Source organism: Haliotis asinina, chromosome 9, assembly GCF_037392515.1.
Source record: "Haliotis asinina isolate JCU_RB_2024 chromosome 9, JCU_Hal_asi_v2, whole genome shotgun sequence".
Lineage (NCBI taxonomy): Eukaryota > Metazoa > Mollusca > Gastropoda > Lepetellida > Haliotidae > Haliotis > Haliotis asinina.
This window is the reverse complement of record NC_090288.1, coordinates 31,260,954-31,285,667: the sequence shown is the minus strand read 5'-3', so window position 1 is coordinate 31,285,667 and position 24,714 is coordinate 31,260,954. Positions and strand designations below refer to the sequence as shown.

Below are 24,714 nucleotides of genomic sequence, written 5' to 3'. Positions count from 1 at the left end.
TTGAAGCAACGTAAAATATGAAAGAGAGACTATTGAGTTGTGACAAGACAGATAATAAATTTATGAATAAGAGGGATAATTTAATATATTTATGAACCATAACAATAAGACTTTAATAACAGCACAATTCAGCAGATATCACAACATTTTTTCATCCGGTCAGCATGGGCCCATTTAGTTTCAACCCAGAAGATATGACGACATTTTTTTCATTCAGTAATCTTGGACCCAGTAAGTTTCGAAACCTCTCTCAAAAGTTGGGAGACGGTCAGGTTTGATGCTTGGAAATCCTCCCATAACTTGTAAAACATTTCGGTCTTCAACCACTTGCTGGCGTGTTGCGTTCGTGTTGATAGATCAGACTTGATTTGAAAGGGCAGAAGGTCAGCTTCCTTGAATAGAAGGGGGATCAGTCTATAAAAAGGTAAGTGCCTCCGTCCGGAACGCTGGATTAGCTACTTGTGCCAACTTTCCAAGTCATTATTAGTCCTGATTGCTGTTCCGAACACGCTCCAGTTTGACACGGACCAAAAGCTACTATCGATCCAATTGGAGTGGAAGTAATCACAGAGGGCGACTAGACCCGGCGTCACAGCCTGCTGTTTCACTTTCTGGAACGCGGGTTTGATATGACCCATAAACTTCTTGACGAATCTAGAACATAAATGATGAATAATAAATACAAACACTGATGGTTGATACTCAGGTTCTTTTTTTTAACATATATTAGATCAATTGATTGATTATTAAAAAAAAGACTAATCACCTGTGGGTTCCAACGTCCTCTTCATGGGCCAGTCCCAAATTCTGCACCTTCCTGTAAATGGTCTGGTTCATATGGAAGGTGCAGCCCTTGATCTGCAAGGGAGTAGCAGCTTCAAAATCCGTGACCATTTTGTCAACAGCCATGCCATCCAACAGCTGACTGCGTTGAAAACCTGTTAAAAAGAAAATTAGATCATTAATTGATGACAATGAACACACACAAAATAGCAAGTACACTAACTAAAACAGCAATTAAACAACACTTATCTTAATTACTTACGGCCATGTAGTCCTCTGTCTGGCGCCGCGACATGACTGTGAACAGCAAAGGGACTTGCTTCATTGAAGTCTTGGACACAAGGAACGCGTGTATTGACATAAGCTGATAACATGGAGCTGCACATGGAATGTCGAGTCGATGTACCAGGTCTTGGCCGTCGACAGGGTCCTCAATTGATGGTCAAGTGCAAACAGCAGATGGCGCTGTCCGCCTGTCTTGAGGTCGGCTCTTAAGAACTCTGCTGGTAGGAATCGGGATGAAATCTAGAGAAAATATATGAAAAAAACTTTGTGAAAGAGAATAGGGAATGTACTGCGTTGCAAAGTGAACACCATAAATGAAAGCGACCGCCATACATGCCTCAAACTCCAAGTCTTTGGGTTCACTAGGGCGATCGGCCTGCCTATGGTAATTTATTTCACGGGCGGCTTGGGTCAGAGGTGGCAGGGTGGGGCATGGGCGATTAGGGTCACTCTCTGCCTTGTAGGTCTCTTCGGCCATCACACCAGACGACTTGTAGTATTCGCCAGACTTGGCGACATCACTGATCTAAAAAAAAAGTACTTAACTATTAATAAAGTAAACGTATTGTGCCTATCTTATGGTGATGTTTATATTTGGCTTTAGTAAGCTAATTGTTTATTTAATAAATACGATAAATTACCTTCATGTAGATGGTGGTTCTGGTCAACAGTCCTGTCGTTGGCTCGTCACTGTGGTCCGCTGCTCCCCGGGTGAAGTCTTTCCCTGTCTGTGACACAGTGGCAGTACACCGACCCTCCTCTGGCCGCACAGAGCACCACCAGCACTCCCCGGGCTTCCCCTCTCTGTGACATAGTGGCAGTACACCGACCCTCCTCTGGCCGCACAGAGCACCACCAGCACTCCCCGGGCTTCCCCTCTCTGTGACATAGTGGCAGTACACCGACCCTCCTCTGGCCGCACAGAGCACCACCAGCACTCCCCGGGCTTCCCCTCTCTGTGACATAGTGGCAGTACACCGACCCTCCTCTGGCCGCACAGAGCACCACCAGCACTCCCCGGGCTTCCCCTGTCTGTGACATAGTGGCAGTACACCGACCCTCCTCTGGCCGCACAGAGCACCACCAGCACTCCCCGGGCTTCCCCTCTCTGTGACATAGTGGCAGTACACCGACCCTCCTCTGGCCGCACAGAGCACCACCAGCACTCCCCGGGCTTCCCCTCTCTGTGACATAGTGGCAGTACACCGACCCTCCTCTGGCCGCACAGAGCACCACCAGCACTCCCCGGGCTTCCCCTCTCTGTGACATAGTGGCAGTACACCGACCCTCCTCTGGCCGCACAGAGCACCACCAGCACTCCCCGGGCTTCCCCTCTCTGTGACATAGTGGCAGTACACCGACCCTCCTCTGGCCGCACAGAGCACCACCAGCACTCCCCGGGCTTCCCCTCTCTGTGACATAGTGGCAGTACACCGACCCTCCTCTGGCCGCACAGAGCACCACCAGCACTCCCCGGGCTTCCCCTCTCTGTGACATAGTGGCAGTACACCGACCCTCCTCTGGCCGCACAGAGCACCACCAGCACTCCCCGGGCTTCCCCTCTCTGTGACATAGTGGCAGTACACCGACCCTCCTCTGGCCGCACAGAGCACCACCAGCACTCCCCGGGCTTCCCCTCTCTGTGACATAGTGGCAGTACACCGACCCTCCTCTGGCCGCACAGAGCACCACCAGCACTCCCCGGGCTTCCCCTCTCTGTGACATAGTGGCAGTACACCGACCCTCCTCTGGCCGCACAGAGCACCACCAGCACTCCCCGGGCTTCCCCTCTCTGTGACATAGTGGCAGTACACCGACCCTCCTCTGGCCGCACAGAGCACCACCAGCACTCCCCGGGCTTCCCCTCTCTGTGACATAGTGGCAGTACACCGACCCTCCTCTGGCCGCACAGAGCACCACCTGTATACAGCATAGGATCTTGACTTCTGTTACAGAAAAAATGCATTAGTGCAATTCATTATTTCTTATGAGTATATACCCAACAGAAAAATACAAAATACTCTATTCAATGTTAATGCATGATTCCTTACCTGGATGGTGCAGGAAAGTCCTTTACTATCAACCAGTAAAGGTTTGCCACGCTTACTGCCAGTTGGAAGAACAGTCCATTCAGGTTGAGGTTGATGGTCATCGGGCGGTGGTTGGGGATCCGGGTCAGCGATAGAACTGAAATGATAAATAATAAATAATGACATAATAATGATGTAAATATATTAGTTATCTTTATCTGTTTCTCACTCGATCACTCGGTGAATATGATAAGTTTACTCACTCCTCTTGTCCGTCATCTGGTGCGTGTATGGTTGCTGCTGTTAATTCAAAAGATGAGTCCACGGGTCGATGATGGAGACCCTACCCCCATCCCAGCCTACCAGGCAGTGTAACGCGTTTAGGTCCTGTGTGCCCTGTGCACACAACAGTCGAGCCAACAACGGCGCCACCACTTTTCAACCCCCTATATAGTGCATGTGTTCGATAATAATTCTCTCCTATTCCCCATCCTTACCTCTCTAGTTATAAGATAAATTGATCGGTTTTCTAAAGATGCAAATCCGGTCAAATATGCATTACGACAGACTATAAAGTATTAATCCGTTTCAAATCCTGTTTCGTTTAACGAATCCGCTTTTACGTATAATATTTATGTTTTGTTTGAAATGTGACGCCGCCCTCAGCATTATTCCAGCTTTTGTGGTGGCAGTGTGTAAATAATCGTGTCTGGATCTGACAATCCAGCGATCAAGAGCATGAGCATCGATCTACGCATCTGAGATATGATGATGGGTTGGCGTATAAACATGTTTTTAGTAAGTTCCTTTTTCCATTTCTGCCAAGTATAAAGCTGCTATATTCTAGAAATATTTACCTTAAAACCTACCTGCTGGGTTTGAGTGTAAACACGAGTTTAATCCCATAAAACGAAAGCAGTTCTTTTCTGGATAAATGAATCTCAATTACTTATGAGATGCCCCCTAACGGGCACTGTTTTTCCGTTTCACTCCGTCGTGTTGAGTAAGTCACGTGACTTGACGTCACGAACCTTATGCGAACGATGAGACATGTATGTAGGACCGAAGGTGTGTAAGGATAACGGGACATATTACCACTTATTGGAGACCCATGTGTGTTGACAATGGAGTGTAAATAGGTAAGTGTTAGGCGAAAAAGAAATCCTTTCAATAAGAGTGTGTGGCAGTGTGTAGTTTTCGATCTTTCCCATTTTGAAAACGGTTGCTAACAGACGCTTCGACCTCCTGAGCGCAAGATATGCATCACTTGATTCATTAGGCTCCGTGTGCTGCTGTTTACACAACTAAACGGCCCATTCTCACCAGGGAGTGCTGGCGACATTTACAACACTGGTGCATTTCTTGTGTTTACAGATTGATGTTATAATTATTTTACACTGATTGAAATCATGAGCAACTTAAAAGTACTAAAACGTCTCATGGAAATTTGACAAATATGTATGAGAATGTTGCACAAGCAGATGATGCATGTTTAAAGGTGAAATTGTTTTTAAATGCTAAAAATTCAAAGGATTTAACCAGTTTTCGTTGGTTATCTATTCTGACAGTTTTGACTGTTTTCATATATGAAAATATGAACATATTAAAAAATAATGGGCAACTGAATATAACAAATTAAAATTGAAAATATGTAATAACCAAATTTCCATTGCGTATCCCTGTTTCAGACCTTACAAATTCATAACTTCAGATTCTTTGAAAGAATATGTATTTTCTTTAATATTTTATAAAGAATATTAAACATGAAATTGTTAAAACTAGAACCATATTAAACATGCATTATTAGTCCTTTTCAGATATAATGCATTATGAATTTAGTTGAGTAATAAAATGTTTACAGAAATATTTCTTGCATTCTTTACAGAACAAGCAGTCATGAAATGCTAACAGGAAATACTTGACACCAGTTAGAAATATTTAAACGAAAATTTTGTCAAAACATGTGAGAAAAAGAAAATCAGTCAATTCAAACTGTAAAGATCATCATGGGGAACGCGTGTCAGAGAAAGTTAAAGGAGGATCCGGACTCTGCCTGGAGACAACAAAACAAAGAAATAGAGGAAAATTCTGTCTACAGTTTCATCAATTTCAAGAAAGGAGGCACCTTGATTGATGCTTACAACGAGGGAGGCCCAGAACGGGTGGAGGAATTAGCTCGCAGAGAAATTGAACCGTACCTCTATAATGGTGGAAAAGGTGCCATTATTTCTAAATTGGAATATATTAAGTGGTGGCGGAGACAGCTGGCCAAGAGTGCTGTGAGTATTGATTTCGGAGTTAATTTATTTATCAACCTTCACAGTGATGGGACCTGTAATATTTAAACTACATACCCTTATTTGTGCTTTCTCTTATTACGTTTTTTAAAATCATTTGAATATTTTAGTTAAAAATACTTTAGTTATTTCGAAGGCTCAAAAATATTTGTCTTGAAAACTTCATGAATTCTGTAATTTCTGAATATTTTTTTTGAGTTTTTCAGATATTTTATTGCTGCCATCATTGCATTTTCTGTAATAAGTAATACTGACATGAAATTTATTCTGTTGTGAAGAATCACATCCCACTAATGGAAGTCTCAAATGAAAAATTATTTAGAGCACCTAAGTGTGAAACATTGTCTATTTCTAAAAATTCGGTTCGACTATTGTGGGTCAGATTATGTGTGATGCCATTAAGCTCAAACAATTATCCTTATGACTGAAGATATTGTTGTCTTCATCACCTAATTTTACAAATAGTCATTAGTTTTAGAGTTGGTGAAGAGCATGTTTGTCGCTATTTTCATTCATAAGGATCAAGTGGGGGGTTAGAGGTTACCTATAGCACCCTTGAGGATCATAAGTATGCTTTATGTATGCATCATACTTCAATATACATTTTGTATACTGTCCTACCTATCTTGAGATCTGTCTCGTTTATATACCGATCATTTAAAGAAATTCTAAGGTTACACAAATTTTTAACAAAAACATTCAGTCAATAGTGATTTGAACATTTCAGAAATGCTACGTCTTTATATGTTAGTAAGAGGTATGCTCAATCTGTTTCTTTTCTGAGTCAGGTGTAGCCAAGTGGTTAAAGTCTAGACTTGTCATGCCGAGGACCAAGGTTCTATTCCGCTAAAAATGGGGTTAAACTAAACGCACTTTCTCACTCCATTTTCTTCGTACATAGCAGGAACACTGAATGACCTTGGTAATCAATACAACTGTATTATATCAGGAATATTGCAAACGATGGGAAATTTTATGTATAAGGATGAGTTAACTTTCATTAACTACAATACTGTTATTGTTGCTATGAAATGAATGTATCTGTGTGTTTCATTTTACTGGAATAACATTTTTCTTTTGTCAACACATTTGTTAACAGTATTGTTTCAATGAACCACATATATCACTTGATAAATGTCTGAATGCTCAGAAGGGATAAATCAGGTGATACTGATGGTCATAAATGTTATGTTGTCAGTTCACAAGAGGCAGTAATGAAATTAAATGAACAGATGAAATATCTCAAACAATTGCATTTGCTCTTAGAAGGTAACTTTGCCTGTTGTGATTTTCTGCCAACTTGAGAAAATTGTTTTTAGCTGAGGGAAGTATTGATTCAATATAGCTTCAAGTTCATTCAACTTGGCATATTTCACAGTGTTAAAGACATGTTATAGCCGACATATATTTTCAGCCGTACATTATATGGCTTGACTTTCCTTTAGAAATTCCTTGGCGATTGAGCTTATCAATAAGCTTACCCTATCTTAACACAGATATTGTGTACGTTTGGAGTCTGGCTGACGATCAACAAGGGTGGGTGGTATGATGTTATCGCTGCACGTGACCCCAAACGTTGTTGTGGCTATTTCGCATGACCCTTCTGGGTGCAGATAAACCTCCCACAACAGACACTGAGGTGTTCTATAACATGAATAATTTGTATTTAGACTAACGAAAGCTGCTGGGATAAAGTTATGTGTTACATTAAAATATGTCTATAAATGAAAGCTTTTACATTACAGAATGTTAAGTCTCTTCGAGCAGCCAGACATATGAATATGAACTGCAGGGCAAGTGGGATAATATCATTTAGACTCATAAGTCAAGTACAAAAGTCAGCTGTATTAACTTTGCAATTTAGAAGATACACCATGTGCTTTAGAAATCCATCATTCACTAAAGCCCAGCTTGTATGTTTGCATTACAAATCTTATTTGCACAAAATGTCATGCGATGCGATATTCAGTCACAGGTCATGTGATGAGACGAGCTAAACAAACACTGTACTCCTGACAACGTCAACACAACAAATCTCAAATCTATTTAAATACGTTCATTTTTTCTCATTTATGAACCAAGACAAAAAGTATATATGTGTTTAATTGGCATTTTAGAAGCTGTTGTTATTAGTTGTTATTACGTAATCTCGTAATCTCAATGTATGTTATAAGCCTGCACTCCTGACAGCTTCAACACAGCAAATATGAAATCTATTTTAAATACGTTCATTTTTTTCTCATTTATGAACCAGAAACAAAAAGATATGTATCTGTGCGATTGGCATTTTAGACTTTGGTGTTATTAGTTACTGGCATAATTTGTTATTATGTAATTCCTTTTTCTCTATATGAGTCTGTCCAGTACTGTAATACTTCACTTCACTCTTGCTTGACAATGGTATAGGAATCAATATCGAAATGTTGCATCACACATAATAAGAAGCTTTTATCCATAAAGAATCTTACTTTCTTAAAAAGTGTGTTGACCAATTGGTAGATAAGGTTTCAAATGACAAAATAGTTACGTTTGAAAACAACACTTTTTCAGTAAGTAATACTAATTACTTTAAAGATTTTGCCAGCTGGACATTTCACTAGGGACAGAACAACTTGTCACTGAGACTCGTTAGTATGATTTTTTGACTACTTAATAGCTAAGGAACAGAGCTGATCAAGTCCAATCTTACACCAGGTATTACACTCTCAACTCTCTTTAGCTGTATTAAAGGTCTATATGCTGCTTGATATCTATACTCGCTTCATGCCCTTTCAAATCTTACACAATAAGTAGCTCTCACATTTAAGACTTAATGGCATAGAGAAGGACCTCAAGTGTTGGATTTCTTGTCCTACAGAGAAATGCTTGGAGTACTTACTTTGTCATTACCATGTGTAGTTATTGATTTCTACGAAACATCATAGTCTTTCTTTGGATGTTCAAACTCATTATTCAAGTGTTTATTTGGATTCTTGTTTAAGTATGTAAAGTAGGTCTTTGAATGGCATTTAAAAGTGCTACACTGAAGGGAGAGACTTTTATTGAATTCAACTTCTTTATTACAACATCAACATCCATAAAATATATACATATATCCACAATACAATATACTTTCAACTATTAAATCAGATATTAGGGTGTGATTTCACTATTTGCAACCTGTACCAATGGATATTCAAAATGGCTGATGCAGGTTGCCTTCAGTAGCAGGTTGCACCTGATGCGGAAATAATAAATCTTCTAGCATCTTATAGCTTTGATCATTTTAGTTGGGAAGTAAGCGACTTGAATTAAGAAGGCATAGTACAAGCATAAACATTTGTGAATTCATGAATCAGTGACATAGTAGTTCTTATATAATTGAGATTTATGAATACAAGTAATGCAAAACTGAAACATTCATCTTTCAATTTATCATCAAGAGTCAGATTCTGTTTAACGTATCAGTTGTGATGGTGCAGCCAAACCTCTAAGCCAAGTTGTAGGGAGTATATGTAATAAAAGGAAAGCAACATTGAATCCTGAATATTAAAACTCTCAGAAGTAGGGGTGAAACAGTGTGCCATGGTGTTACTAGAACCGCAGTAAATTTCATTTGGTTTGGTATACCGTAATGCAATCCAAAAATTTGGTATTTTTAACGTCGTTTCTAACGTCTCTTTGTTAACCTTTTTAATATTGTAACAGATGTTTTATTTGGGATTATGCTTTCTTAGTAATGAACAGATTAATGGTGTTCAGATTAATTGAGATAATGGAAGATTGGTTGCAGTGATCAAACCACCAAGCAATCAATCACATTTTCTCACAATCAAACACAAACAATTTTGGAACTACTGTTTTAGTCTTTGAAACATTTGGCCATGAAACATATGTCCAAAGTTGTCTGTTTCTGAAAACTTGTTTAGTTCTTAGAAAACTCACTTCGGAAACTGAAGAGTCAGGACTGAATATTTCTTGAAGACTCCATGAAGTTTATGTTCATGATATATTGGTCATCACTTTAAAGTTGTTAGTTGCATACATATGTGCAGTAACAGCTCGGACAGGAAAATCCGAAAAATGACACTAACCAATTTATTTTTGATGATTGTTCATTAGTAATGAAGCAATCATCAATTGTGAGATTTCAACTAATTCCCAACACCAGTACAGATTCTAGTACTTTTGTTGGATTCAACCCTAGGGGTGGGTATTGCAGAGAATTTTCATATTGCGGATACATTGCGATGGGAAAGCATATATTGTAATATTGTATGTTGCAATATATTGCAAGAAGATTTTTTCAAAAAAAACCCCAGCAACTTATAATAGAGTGAATGCTTAGTTTATGAAATCACCACAAAATCACAATGCTTGATTAAGCTGTAATAGAAACCTGTAATTATGACAAATCTCCACTGTCCTAAAAAAAGCCCTGAAATTTGAGACAGCAACTTGACCCAGTCAGGGCATATCACTGGTCATTAGTGAATAAATATTTCAAACATTCAGATTGAAAACAGTACGAAACACTTGAACAAAAGTGAAGAACACAACTTCAACCAAATTTAACTTCTGTTGTGAAGAATGAAACTATCCAAAGATTTTCAAGTGTTATGAGGCTTTCTGAATGCATGTCAGGATACCCGTTTTTGCTCAGCATATCAGAATACATACTGTTTTCATGTCTGAACTGGCATATACTGGAAAACCAGTTATATTGTGCAGCCCTGTTCAGTCCAATCCTCGATTTGAACCTACACTGTCAGAGACAGACATCTAATAGCCAACACACAAAGTCAGACGCCTTGCAATGTGTCCTGTAATGTGGCAAGAGTGTACCTTTTCACCCCTAATCAGAAATAAAATATAAATAATCCATATTTATTACTCTGCATCAAAAGATCATTGTCAATAACAGTTCAAAGTTTACTTTATTCATTGAATGGCATCGAACTGATGAGTTGTGACTGAAGTTGTTGAAGGACCAGTTTATTCTGTAAATGACTCTCCTGTACAGAGATAGACTACGAAAGTTCACTTTTAGGTCTGTGATAGATCTGCAAGCTGCCTATATGTTTGAACATTGGCAAAAGAAATGTCATTCTAGCTTGTGTTAAACAGTATTGACAAACTTTATGGATTGCAATTTCTTTCATTGCTTGAGTGCTTGACAGCTGTACAAGGATCTTTATTGATATGTTCAACTCACAAAATAAAAGAAGTTGTAATCCATAACGTTCGTCAATATTGTACTTCCCAGCTTATGAAATGCCACTCAATGAGAAATATTAAATACTTGGAAATGTTTCAGATTTCGATATATACTGAACAACAAAAGAAACACAAGTTTTCAAAAAATGAAATCCCATAACAGTAAGCCTTTATGTTTATCTGTTTTATTTTAAAACTTGACAAAAAAGACAGAATTGTGTTTCTTTTGCTGTTCAGTATATTTAGTGTGCCTTATTTGACTAAACTGAATGGGGGGTTCAAACTTATACAAGAAATTAGTTTTATGTCAAATGTATATTCTGTTTGGCGAAGACAGTGCACCCCTTTCCAGATTTCTCGTGATTGATGAAGGAAAATTTTATTAGCATTTTTATTTCTCATGTTGGAATCTTTCAGTATCAGTTACCAGTGTTTCAGACTACAGGCATGGCCAAGTTCTTTATTTGACCATATTAACGGTTTCAAACATGGTGTCAGAGTTCTTGCACTAGGGGTTTATCTGTACCTGCTCAGCAGCCAGAATTCACCCTATAGGTATGCTCAAATTCACAAACAATATCTGTAAATATTCCCTCATGTGACATTTTCTATATTCTTTATTCTAGTATATATCTGTTTGATTGGCATTTTAGAAGCTGTGGTTATTAGTTTTTATTACGTAATCTCAATGTATATTATAAGTCTGTACTCCTGACGGCTTCAACACTGCAAATCTGAAATCTAACTGGAAAAGTTCTGTATTTGACCATATAAATGATTTCAAACATAGTATGCTCAAATCCACAAACATTATCTGTAAATATTCCCTCATGTGACATTTTCTATATTCTTTCTCATGCAGTATACATATGTTGTTTCATGAAACAATATCACTAATATAGATAAACATGTTTCCTTTTTGTCAAGGCCAACTGTGATAACAGGTGAACCTGTGTATAGTGAAATATTCTCACAAAAAGGAAATGTTTGTAATTCAGGGTTTGTTTCTACACAAACTGTTTGTAAACAGACACACTGACACTGAAGATACCATAAATACCCAACAACACCAGAGAACATGAAGGTCACTGTTTCGACTGCTTGTCCATACACCAGTAAATAAGTTGGAGACATATCCGCATGATCAAATGATGTTTGTTGATGATCAAATGATGTTTGTTGATGATCAAATGCTGTTTTTTCCATCGACTTAATCATCCAGGATTTTGTGTACCATTCAGAAATGTTAATTTTTTCCTCCAGACTGATTATTAGTGGACTTGACAGGCAAATTCCAATGAGATGAGGCTTTCAAGTTATTTTTATTATATTATTTTTATATATATTCCTATATTACATAGGTATTTTCTCTAAATTGTTTTAACATTGCACTCATTCAACTACGAACTAAAATTTCATCTTTGTTTTGATCTTGTTGTTTGTGGAATTCATCTCTACAATTGCCATTATATTTGTAGTAACTATAAAATATCAGATTTTGAAGTGTTTGCTTCCAAATTATGAGCAAACATCTCCTTTAGAGGAAGGTCCAGATCAACTATGAGTGGTATAGACAATGAGGTACTGGGCCACTTCTGGGACTTCAGTCTACGGTACTATCAGTGTATGAAATAGCATCTGCCCGGCGGCCCGCTGCTTGCAAGTTTCATTTCGGGCTTGCAACTTAATTTTTTAGCTGGCCCTGTGTGCCAATACATTTTCCAAGGGTATATATTTGACAATGTCATTGACCATGGAAATGTTTCGAAAACACATTACAACTGATGTAGCTAGATGATGTCTGTATACAATGTAGTTCATGATCAATCAAACTCTAACTTCCACTGATCAGCCTACCTATTTATCTGACACTAAGTGTGACCAGTCTAGAGATTACTTTCAGCCGATGAATACTGTCGTTCTTTTTTTGCTTTTCTGATTCAGATGACACTCAATGAATCAACAGTGACCACCAAGTTATGATTTTATTAAATTCGCTTTTGCACAATTTTACGTTTACCTCACTACAAGTAATTCATTAATTGCTTTATTTTAACACGTATCTCAATTTCATATTTTTAATACAGAGCTGGTTACATGTTAAAAGGGCCGGCAACAATGTTTAGCTGTCAGCCTTGTGGTCTTCCTGGCGTTTTTAGGAGTTTCAAACACTGCTACTACTGTACCCTGTACTATATCATTACAGTGTTATGGCACAGTTAGCATTCATTTGGAACACAGAACTGGGTACCGTGAAATCCATAGCAAATTAAAGTAATGTCGTCATAACCAATGTATACTTACAACCTAATGATGTATAGAGACTATACGAGAAATTTGACCCCTAATAAGCTTAGTCACGCAAGAATGATAATTAATCTGCAACTGACAGCTTAAACTTAAACATGTTTGTACTGATTACGGACAGATGGCAGTGACTGAGAACAACCCACTGACACACATACAGATCGGTTGTACTGTATCTTGATGAATGGCTTTTTGACGTTGTCCGTGTCTGATCAGTCAGACTTAAAGAACGTGACAATGAAAGCTCCAGTTGTGTGGAGCAGCCGTTATTAAACCACAGAAGATATTATCGGTGTTAGTGATAAGCTTGTATTGTGTAGTTAAACAAGGACCTCTGCCAGTACTGGGTGCCATCTTGTGACCCGGAGATAGTTTTGCCATACTGTACTGTGATTTAATGGCTGTTGATGAAGTTACTTAAACTTTTTCTTATTTAGGTAATTTATTTTAATAATCAGATTTAAAATTTTAGTTCAAAAGCTAATGGTGTTCAAAGAGTGTTTTTGCCTTAAAAGTAATCCAACTTCAAAATATATGTTAATAACTGAAAATGCTTGGGCTGGAATGAGTAGTTCTGATGGGAGGGTGCTGTGTGAGACCCGGGCTCTCAGAGGACTACCCAGAAACGTGTCTAGTCTTGTGATATGCTGTTTAATGACATGGAATCTCTATTTTTCCTCGGTCACAGTACAAGTCACTTAATTGAATCATGAATCTTCCTGAACAGGCACACATTCCTGTGACCTTTATATGTTTGAAAAAGATCTGGTTTCAATCTAAATGTTTGATTGAACTGATAGTTGTGTACCAGGGGCCCAATAAGACATTTAACCCAACTTTTGAGACCTACATCTGCCTTTTGAGAGTGCACACATTAATTTGTCTTTTTCAGAGTTTTACTACCAAACAATTTCACTCATCAAATTAATGTTGTTGTTTTTTAATATTGTTTTATACATTTGCTAGACAGTTATAAAATGCTTCCATACCACCTGTTTATGTAAAACATTGCTGTGCTACTCAAGAAATACAGACATGTACATCTTCAGTAACTGTTAAGTGCCACTTGAGTTTGTTGAAAGAGTTGTGTAGATGTTCCGGGTCACTAATGATATGGAGAATATGGTAAACAGGTTTAGACTTGGGAGGTCAGCAGGTGTAGTGTTGGCTGTCAGTGGTTTGGGGATATATGGTTTATTCCAAACTAAAAGAGTGAGTGAATATGGTTTTACACAGTTATTAGCAATTTTTCAGCAATGTCATAGTTAGGAGACAGTCCAGAAATGGGCTTCACAAGATGTACCCAAGAGGACAGTACCATAGAGTGTAATGTATTTCCTCTTATAAGCAGCCAGGCGCTTATTATTTAAACAGCCTTCCAGATTGGCTGTTATTAGAGTTAGTGAGTGAGTTTAGTTTCATGCCGCACTCAGCAATATTCCAGCTATATGGCGCCGGTCTGTAAATAATCGAGTATGGACCAGACAACCCAGTGATCAACAACATGAGCATCGATCTGCGCAATTGGGAACCGATGACATGTCAACCTCTTCGGCAAGCCTGACCACCTGATCCTGTTACCCACCTCTTACAACAAGCATTGGTTACGGAAGGCCAATATTCTAACCTGGACTTTCACGGGTCTTGAACCCCTGGCCTCTTATGCACAAATATTTAGACCATTTTTACTCTTTGACTCAATAATGGTTTTGAAACTGTGCTCTTATAAAGAAATTCTGAATGACTTTCATTACACATTATAGTCCAACAGAAGAATAGTTACACTGTGACACATTAGCAATGAAGAATGATGGCGATGGTCAACAGAATTTCTGAATTTCTAAATTTCTGTTCTGTTTCATTCCCTTTTACCCTATCAGGCCATTTCTAAGCTGAACCATTATCAAAAACACCTTCAGGCACCTTGGTAGTTTAGTACCACCAGTGCTTGTGTTAGAACTTTCCTTATACTAAAACCAGTTTAAAGAATAAATAATTGTTTCCCCTATATTATGGTGTGTTTTTTCAGTTGTTTATTTGTTTTTCAAAATGTTTAAAAAGTGAAATACACAACTTCATGGATGACAATTTCTCATTTTTAAAGCGACATTTTGATGTGGATTCTTATACCGTTCAAACGGAAAGTGAATGCAACCAAATAATGAGAGGTGTAGATACATGGTATGTTTTGACTAACAACAGATTAACATTTGCAACATATGTAATTGAATAACAAACATTTTTGACTCACCAATTTCTAGAATGCACATTACTTTGCAATATGTTGCTAATTTCCTAAAGCCCCTCATTTACACCCATCACCTCTAGAGCGATCGGATAGCCTTGTGGTCAGAGTGTTTACTTGAATGCCAAAGACCCGGGTTCGATTTCCCACATAGGTACAGTGTGTGAAGCCCATTTCTGGTGTCCTCCGCCATGATATTGTGGGACTATTACTAACAGTGGCAAAGAACTAAACTCACTCACTCAGTTCCTTTCACTTCTGCCTCAAGATGCCCGAAGTAGACAGACATTGGGACGCCCCACACCTAGCACCTCCACCCTGTCATCCACACAGACACACAGTAGGACCCCTTACCCCTTACTTATCCCATACCCAACACTTGACTCAACTCCATCACGTCCCCCCAAACCCTAGGACACCCCCAACCCCTCCCTCAACCAATAGCCACAACCCTGAGGATGTGTCAAAGGCTAGCACCAGCATGTTGTTATAGTAATGTTTCCACACTCTGTATAAGACCCCCAGTGAGAATTAACGATGTGGGCAAAGAACAGAATCTCCACGCCCTACGTAGTCGCCAATTACCTCTCTGTCTCGACAGGTGCATAGCAGTCTCATAGCACAGGCAACACTGATTGATCGATAGGTGAATAATGAAATAAGCAATTAGCTGGAAGATTGTTCATTTCAGGTGTCGCATATATAATGGATTGTTCATGTAAGCCATGAACATACCTGCACTTGTTTGCGGTCAGTTAAATCTCTGGATCACTCGGATGATTACTTGCTAAAAATATTTTTTTAGTTCCTTGTGAAAGAAATGTTGGGTTCTTGTCTTGAGAATTATGATATCTTACCACAACTGCTCTCTCTTGTGGGCTCCAACTTTGGAGGGATTTACCTAGACAAGCTTGGAGACCAATATTCTGAATAAATCTTCAGTGAATTTCTGTCAAATTTTTAAGTTGGTATTGATCTTCATTCCTAAATGTGTTCATCCAGTTAAGGTATATGTATTGGTGATGTAGGGATGTATACGTCATTGGTAGTGTGGCCACCTGACATAAGGAAGAAACGTTGACGATTATTGACTGGAATATTTAGTGTAATTATTCCATCAGCTGAGAGTATTGCATTGAATGCTGTGTCCAGGATACTTTGGTAAAATACCTGTGAGTTTATGAAACAAAAGGGCAGGCCCAGCATGGTTATCATTGATTAGTTCAATGTTTAACACTGTAATTGGGGTACAATGATATGTGTCAACCAAGTCAGAGAGTGTGACCAAACGATAACATCAGTCATCTTTTACGACAAATATTGCACCACTTTGATATAGATGATATTGCTGAATCTACAAATTGCTGGAATATGATCAGAATGTGGAAAATGAGTATTCTGGTTAATAATACCTACATCATAAACACACAAAATACCATGGCTGCTTCTTGCCCCCTTCATCAAGGAAGTGCCGAAGTGGAGAACATGGCATGTCTTTACATACTTAGAGTGAGTCAGTGTGATGCATAGTCTCATCATCATCATCATCATCATCATCATCATCATCAAGGGTGTGATATATGGAGGATATTATACGAGTCCCCATGTCATACTATGTTAACGACACAAGTGTCTAAATGTTGGTATTTTGCGAGCGAAAGTGAGGGATATATACCAATATTTAGGCATGAGTGTCGTAAACATAGCATGTTATAGGCATGAATATAATATTCTGTTTATTAACGAAGTTGTCAATTTGAGGAAAATAAATACAAATCTACTTTCAAACCTGGGCTGGCAACCAGCCACTGTCGCATGTAGAATGCACCGTCACAAAAGGACCGTGACGTCATGGCATTGTTCGTGACGTCATGTTACCACGACAAAGTGATATTTTGACCAAGGGCATCATATGGAATATATGAACTACAAAATGTTCACCCTTAGGTAATAAAATTCGTTTCCAGATACAGTGTTTCTGTTTGATACACTGCTATTCTGTCCCCATTTTTCTAGTGATTCATTGTCATAGTTGGATCTTTGTTTTTATAACTGGGCCGCAACCCACACCCCACCCCGAAACATATCAACTAACTAGGGGCACTGTGAGATTAATTGGTTATTTGGCTATTTATATATAGGGTATAGCATATAGCATAAGTTATATTTGGAATTACGTTTTCTTGGTAAAGTACACATCCTTTTTTTTGGTTGAGTTGAGTCCCATCCGGGATTCAAACCTTCACCAATGTAGGAATGATACAATGTCCCAATGTCTGAGAGGGATGAATTTTATATAATGATTATCATCTTTTTGAAAATTGGCCAATCCCTGTATGTGCATATTAAATGATATCTTGAAATAAAACAAACTAGTTTTAAGTCTTGAAATGGTATTTTATTTATATTTGGAAGACAGGCTAGATTTTTGGCAGGACTGGTAAGAAATTTGACTAGCCAGTCCTGTGGACAAGCCAGATTTTCTGCATCTTTCTTACACTGCCCTCAACCTCAGAGTGAGGCACCTAATCGCCAGCACACAAAGTCAACTGCCTAACCTGCTCAGCCACCGTAACCTCCACAAAAATGGAAGTCCAACAACTGGTAGTCTAGACTGTGGACTTTGTGTACCCCTCTGATAAGTGTTAATGGCATGGCTCCCACAGACGAAAGCTATGATTACACAATGCTATTTAGAAAGTGGTCAAATTTAATATATGTTTTATTTGGGATTACTCTTTCTTAGTTAAGTACAGATTCAAAAACTTATGTTGGTTGAGTCGCATCCGGGATTTGAACCCATAAGGCACCTAATCGCCACCTCACAAAGTCAGCTGTCTAACCTGCTAAGCCACCATTGCTCTGGAGAATTTGTGCTTTACCAAGATAGTATAACCCCAAAGATAGCATGTTCCATTTGACCACTTTTTAAATGGCATTGTGTACTGATGGTCCTTGAACAGTTTTAGGTATTATACACATTTTTTTACCAATATATCCTGTAGTGTATCATACATATAGCAGTACTTGAGTTATAAATTGAAACAATATATCATGTACAAGGGCAGGACAGATCCAAATTTTCTACCTTATTACCCTATCCTACCCGGATACCTGGTATTTGAATTCCTGACTTAAAATTTACAAGAAATGGCATTATATTCTTCAGCTCGGAGGTTTGAATTTTCTTATCTTTTCAGTATCTTAACCATGTGGTTATTAAAAAAAAGTGACTTTCAATTATGTCTAAATCTTCAAAGACAACAAAACCATTTAATCATGAAAGAATGGCACAGTACATTGTTTAATGCCCTATCATGTACCTCACATCAAGATGCTGGAGCCCATTGCAGTATTGTCACACAACTACAATACATAACATCCCATGAGAAGACGTCCCAACTACACGCTCTGCTTTATGCATTCATTTATTGCATGTTTTGATTGTATATTGTATTCCCTCTGTAAGCTGGCTGGGAGTCGATTAATTTCAAGTAAATTGACTCAGCTTCTATTAAACACCAAGCGTCTATTCTGTTTTCTGCTAGCACAGTGGCAACTCAAGGCAAATCCCAAATGCAAGCCACACAAAGGATACATTTGCAGGAAAATAGTAATCGTTAATGCACAGGTTGTTTTGATAGGGATCATTAATTTCATTATGTATTGAACTTTGTCTGATTAGAGACCTAGATTCTGCCACCCAGGACAGAGTGTAGGGGAGAATTGGAGTGAGTGTGTTTTGTTTAACGTTTAACGTTGCATTATGTCACAAATATCACAGTGTGGTGCATCAGAAATAGGCATCACTCATTGCACCTGTGTATATCACAGGTCCTGCATCAGATTTTGAATCATTAGAACTGTAGCATATTATATGCCAAGTCATTAAAGAGTTCGCTTATGGCACTGGAGACCCACATCACTGAGGAGAGCCACATGAGTAAAGTGTGTGAAGCCTGTTTCTGGTGTTCCCCATCATGATATTGCTGGAATATTACTAAAAGTGGAATATGTCTGTCACTCACTCACTCACTCACTCACTCACTCACAAGGTATTAGGCAGTGGTGCTTTTAGGTATAATCTCATATATTCCCTAAGTGTCAGATTCTGAAAAATGACAGATTGCTGAATGAAGCACTCAAAGGTATTTTTGATATGTGCAGTAGCAAAGGTACTGGCAATTTCACTTCTGCGTGGCAAGAAAAGTTTCACTTGTTGGTTTGTAATTAATGCTCTAAATATTCATGATTATCATCTTTGCATCCTGTCAGAGGTGTACTCGGAGATGGTCAGTACACCAGTACTAACGTTTTTCTTTCAAGATTATAGAGTGTCGTATTTGGGTATTGCATGAAAAGTCAAATATATATTATTTATTGGAAGCAGCCCAGAGCAGTGAGTAAAGCTGCTGGGTGACTATCTCTTTATCATGCAAATGAGTTATGGGACAATGAATAGACTGTTTTGTGAATAGTAATTGTCTTTCATAATCCTTTTATAAGCAAAATATATAGTGTTAATTCCAAATACAGTATATTATCCTCCATAACTAATCTGCTTAAATAGTGTCATTCTTAAACTGAGTTGTCAAAAAGCTAATCACATCTGCCACAAGTGGTATCTAGACGTTGCAAATATGCGTGTTATATATTCAGTCACAGTCAGTGATCGGTCATTGATAGCCATGTAATATAGTTCCAGCTGAAACCTGGATTTAGGTAAATTGTCTGTCTGGATAATAATAATAAATATTCCAGTACTTTTTCCCAGCACAGGCAAACTGTAGCACAAATGGGGTTGCGCAGCATGGAGAATATGACAAGTCTTCATTTATGCCAGCGAAGCGAGCAAGGTTGACAACATACTTTCCTCGCTTCGGATCGAAAAATATTTTTCATCTCAAAATAAAATATCGCCACCATCAAAGGTACACTCCCGTTTCCTCACTTGGTTGTGCTCTCACATTTCCTACCTCATGTTTAATAATCACTCACGTGAAATATGTTTTATTCAACATTTTAAGCATTCAGATATGGTATTCAGATTGTTCTTCACCTCCATTACCCATGCCAGATTCCGGTCGAACAGAGTGACGGAACAAGAATAAGCAGAAATTGAAAAGAAATACCATATTGCCTAATTTTATCATGTTGTAACTTGTTGGGGTTTATTTGTCTTATCTGTGGTCTCTATTGTTAGAATTTTTGCAACATTTATTCTACATGAAAAAACACGTCTGGCGTAATGAGCGAATGAAGCAGGGGAGGTAACTGTAAGTTTTCCATGTGGAATAATACCCTCCTGTTCCTTCACTTCTTTGAACCGGAAGCTGAAAGTTGACATGAAAAATATTTTTCGAACTGAAGCGAGGAAAGTGCATTGCCAACCTTTGCTCGCTTCGCTCGCATGTAACAAGGCTGGTCATTTTCTCTAAGCTGCGCAACGCATTTGCGCTACAGTTTGCCGGTGTTCCAAGCCAGATGTTTCATTTCAACACGATTGTTGATAAACAAGGGCAGTGCAATGGTTGTTTCTAGACAGTTAAAGTAGTACTGACCTGACCTTTAATATTTGCATATTTAGCCATATATGACCCCTGACACTTCAGTGGTTTCATCTTGCCCAGAGGCCTATCTGTTTGATACGTTGAATACTGATCTATGTATTCATACACAATAATTCATAATTGACCATTATTTGTTGGGGAATCGTGATATCTTGGAATCGATACCTGGATGCTAAAATGTCCAGCCACTGATACACTTGGACTGTACAGCCCTCTGGAATGTTCCAATTGTTTTTCAAAGAGTTTGATTTAATTGCGTGTCACTTTCAGGCAGTATTATTGTAGAAACTAGCACGTAGGTGTCAAAACTATTCTACTTCCACGACATCCATACCAGCACAACTAATTTAAACTATCGATTTTCAGTACCTCTACATGAGTGTCTTCAGTGAAAATGGCCATTAAGTCGCAATATTGATTTCTCAACCGAAGTCCATCTTTTTATATCAAACAATCTGTTACATTTAATTCAAGGAGTTATTTTGTCGTGCTTTCAAAAGTGAACATGTAAATATAACACTGGTGAACAAAAATTCTGTTGTGCTTAAAACCAAATGGTCGATCTGTTGTCAACAGACCGATATGATAATGTTGCTTCAAACGATCCAGGGAATGCATTTTTAATGTGTGCTGGTACATTTGAAGTGCACACAACCTCAGGGGTTTCACTGGTTTCATTCACTAGTAGTTATTCATCCATTGATTTCTACATCATTACCTCCTATTTAAGGGTAGGCTATAAGCATCATGATTGCCCACAAGGATATGTATTGATTGTTTATTATGTTATATTGATTCTACAGACCATAGTAATTATGTTCCATGCTGTGAGGAAACATTTGTTTTCTCTTCGCCCTTTTTTTAAGCATTTACGAAATTCTTGAATTGTTACACAAATTGATAAAACTATTCTTTTTGAGCTGCCGTTTGATTATGTCAACATGCTCATGAAGGCAGCTCTTCTTTAACGTTTTAAGCTTGTTGTTATTGTTGCTGTTTATACCATAGGGGTTGAGTGAGTGAGTGAGGTAGGTGAGTGAGTGAGTGAGTGAGCGGTTTTATGATCAGTACTCCAGCCGCGTCACAGCATGGGATACCACAAATGGGCTTCACACATTGTACCCATACAGGGGAATACATCCAGGGTCCCGTTTCACAAAGCTCTCTTGCAGCCTGACTTTTTCTCGTAGCATTGGCGCCTCCTATACTGTAACATAGTCTTACCACAGTCATATCACTACGAAAGCTTTGTGAATCAGGGCCTGCTCTGGTAGGAAATATTTATACATTATTACATTAATCATATAGGCAAATATCTTTTTTAATTTTATTTTTTGCATTGGTGATCTGCTTCATTCATCATTGCTTTGTAGAAAGGATGTATAATTTAGCATCAATTTGGAGTTTTTTTCCAGGAGGTTACCCTACACATGGGGTCATAGATGTACAGTTACTTTCTTGTAGTGTTTTAACTGTACATGAAAGCATCAGTAGGTTTAGTCTTTGATTTGTTATTTGCAACAAGAATTCAGTTTTGTTTGGTTATAATTTGTTTGATTTAATATTAAGCGTAAATGTGCTTGCTACATCATCAGGAATTGGGGGATGTGAGTAGGGTAGCCTAGTGGGTAAGGCGTTCACTCGTCACACTGAAGACCCAGGTTTGATTCCCCAAGAGTACAATGTGTGATGCCCAGTTCTGGTGTCCCTCGGCATGATATTGCTGGAATATTGCTACAAGCAGCATAAAACTAACCTCACTCACTCACTCACTCACTCACTCACTCACTCACTCACTCACTCACTCACTCACTCACTCAGATTTTATGCTTTTGCACTAGTTGTTTTTAGAGGGACCATTGTTTTTGTCTTTTTCAGGGCTATGTGGGACTGGAGACAAAATCGAATGAGAGTTTCCTGGAGGAGTTAGAAAAGGATGAATTCAATAAGATTGTTCCTCACGATGCATGCTGGGATTTGAACAAACGAGGTGGTGTTGGGGAAACCCCCTTACACATAGCTCACCTCATGGACAGTCCTGTGCATAATGAAGTCACTAAGATTCTATTACGGATGTACCCTAAATTGACTTTGGATGTTTACGAAGGGGAGGAGTATTTCGGTAAGTATGGAAAATACTTGAACCCTAATTTAATTTGTTATCCCCCTGGCATGTAATGCGGAGGCACATAGTCATTGCCTCGTCTCTCTTTCTGTTTGTCTGTCCGTCCGTCCACCCGCCCGTCCGCCCGTAGTCATTTTGTTTCCAGAGCATAGCTCAAACACCATTCAATATCTTTAGACCAAAATTGGCAGATATAACAAACTGAAGCTACGGTTGTGCCTTTTGCTATTTACAGATTTGTAGCATTTCTATTTTTCTTAGTTTCCATGAAAACCATTCGGACTTGGTCTCAAAATGTAGGGACGGGCTTCGTTTCTGGAGCATAACACAAAAACCGTTCAATATTTTTCTGCAAGACTTGGTAGGTATATCAGTCAGAACCAAAAGTGGTGCATTTTGCTATTTACAGATATTTGTGGTATATTATTTTACCGGTTTCATTCAAAACGATTTGGACTTAGTATCAAAAGTGAGGAGTGTATTTCGTTTTCGGAGCACAACTCGAAAACTTGTGAATATCTTTCAGCAAAACTTGGCAGATATGTGAGGCAGATACCCAAAGTTGTACCTCTTGCCTTTTGTTAGTAACCTATTTTTGAAGTGTCCAGTTGGTCAGGTGAGGTATTGTTTTTCAAACAAAACATGCATTTATTCTGACTTTTCAAGCTTTTAAGTTCAGTCAACTAAAGGGTATGAATTATTTTCTCTCTTCCTTGATTCACTTATTTTGGGTGTAAAGAAACAAAGCCAATACTTAAATGTGATCTGGAATGCATTGCCCTGGATGTCATTGATCTTCCGCTTACCCTTGCTTGTTACCTTACCCGTGTTTATGACCTTGCCCTTATACCACTGTGAGAGACCTTGCCCTCACCTGTGGGAGATTGCGACCCTTCACCATCTGCTTGCGGGGGCTGAAAGTAGAACACCTGCATTCGACAGCAGCATTGATAACAGTTATTTACAGTGGTCCTGACTTCATCTTTGATCGTTGATGTTAGTTCAATGGTCAGTCAGTGAGCCCCCAGCGTTTGATAGCAGGCTGTGATTATGGCGTTCATATCACTTGAAGAATAATTGTTTCGATTCCTGATGTTAATCGCTTGCAAAGAATTCAATTTACGAATTTGAAATCTCACTCTATTTCTGCTTTATCACATTGTGAATGTTTGTTCAAGTTATATTGCAGTATCAATATGAGAATAATAGCTAGACATGCTCAATAACTAGTTAAGGCCAGACCAATTTTATTTTACAGATCCGCCTGCTGTATTTTTTGAAGACTTAGAAAACAAAATAGAAGTTAACTTCCCCTGCTCAAAAAGTAAAATCCTAATGTTTTCGTTGGCCAAAAGTGTAAACTTACAAGAAAATCTTTTTTAGATTGTTTTTCGTCCCATATGCACTTCATAAATTGTCTCAAGTAAAACACACTGATTACTTCGATGGAATATTACATTGATTGGTGATTTTATTGTTTTGGGGTTTTTCCCTCCTGCATTTGGGTGTTCTGAGGACAAAAATCCATAAAACAGGATATAAAATTTGGTCTGCCATAATGTATATTTTCTGGCAGGATTTTAATAGTAAAAGATGTACAATGCCCCCAAGCTGATGTTCTTGCCCTTTCTCATCTTCCTGTCTGAAATTTGACAAGAAAAGTTGTGATTCACCTGCACAGAGAGAATATGACTTTATGAAATGTAAGTGTTGTGTCACAATATGCATCATACTGCACCCCTGTTATTGGGAAACTTATCATACCATGGTTTTACTGTAATATTCACAGCTTCATGATATCAGGTGAAAGGACAACCAAGTGACGAAGTTTAACGAACCAATCCAGTACCTCATCTGTTGGAACCAGCATTGGTTG

General features: G+C 38.5%; 1 protein-coding gene across 1 annotated transcript in view; it reads left to right on the top strand.

Moving 5' to 3' along the window:
* The first annotated feature begins 4,120 nt into the window (after positions 1-4,120).
* LOC137297204 (transient receptor potential cation channel subfamily V member 5-like) overlaps positions 4,121-24,714 on the top strand; it is a 61,481-nt gene continuing 40,887 nt past the window's right edge. Inside the window, exons 1-3 of the mRNA XM_067829215.1 lie at positions 4,121-4,237; positions 4,984-5,377; positions 22,592-22,835. Of these exons, the coding sequence (XP_067685316.1) occupies positions 5,105-5,377; positions 22,592-22,835 (517 nt within the window). The 5' untranslated portion in view covers positions 4,121-4,237; positions 4,984-5,104. The remainder of the gene's footprint in view (positions 4,238-4,983; positions 5,378-22,591; positions 22,836-24,714) is intronic.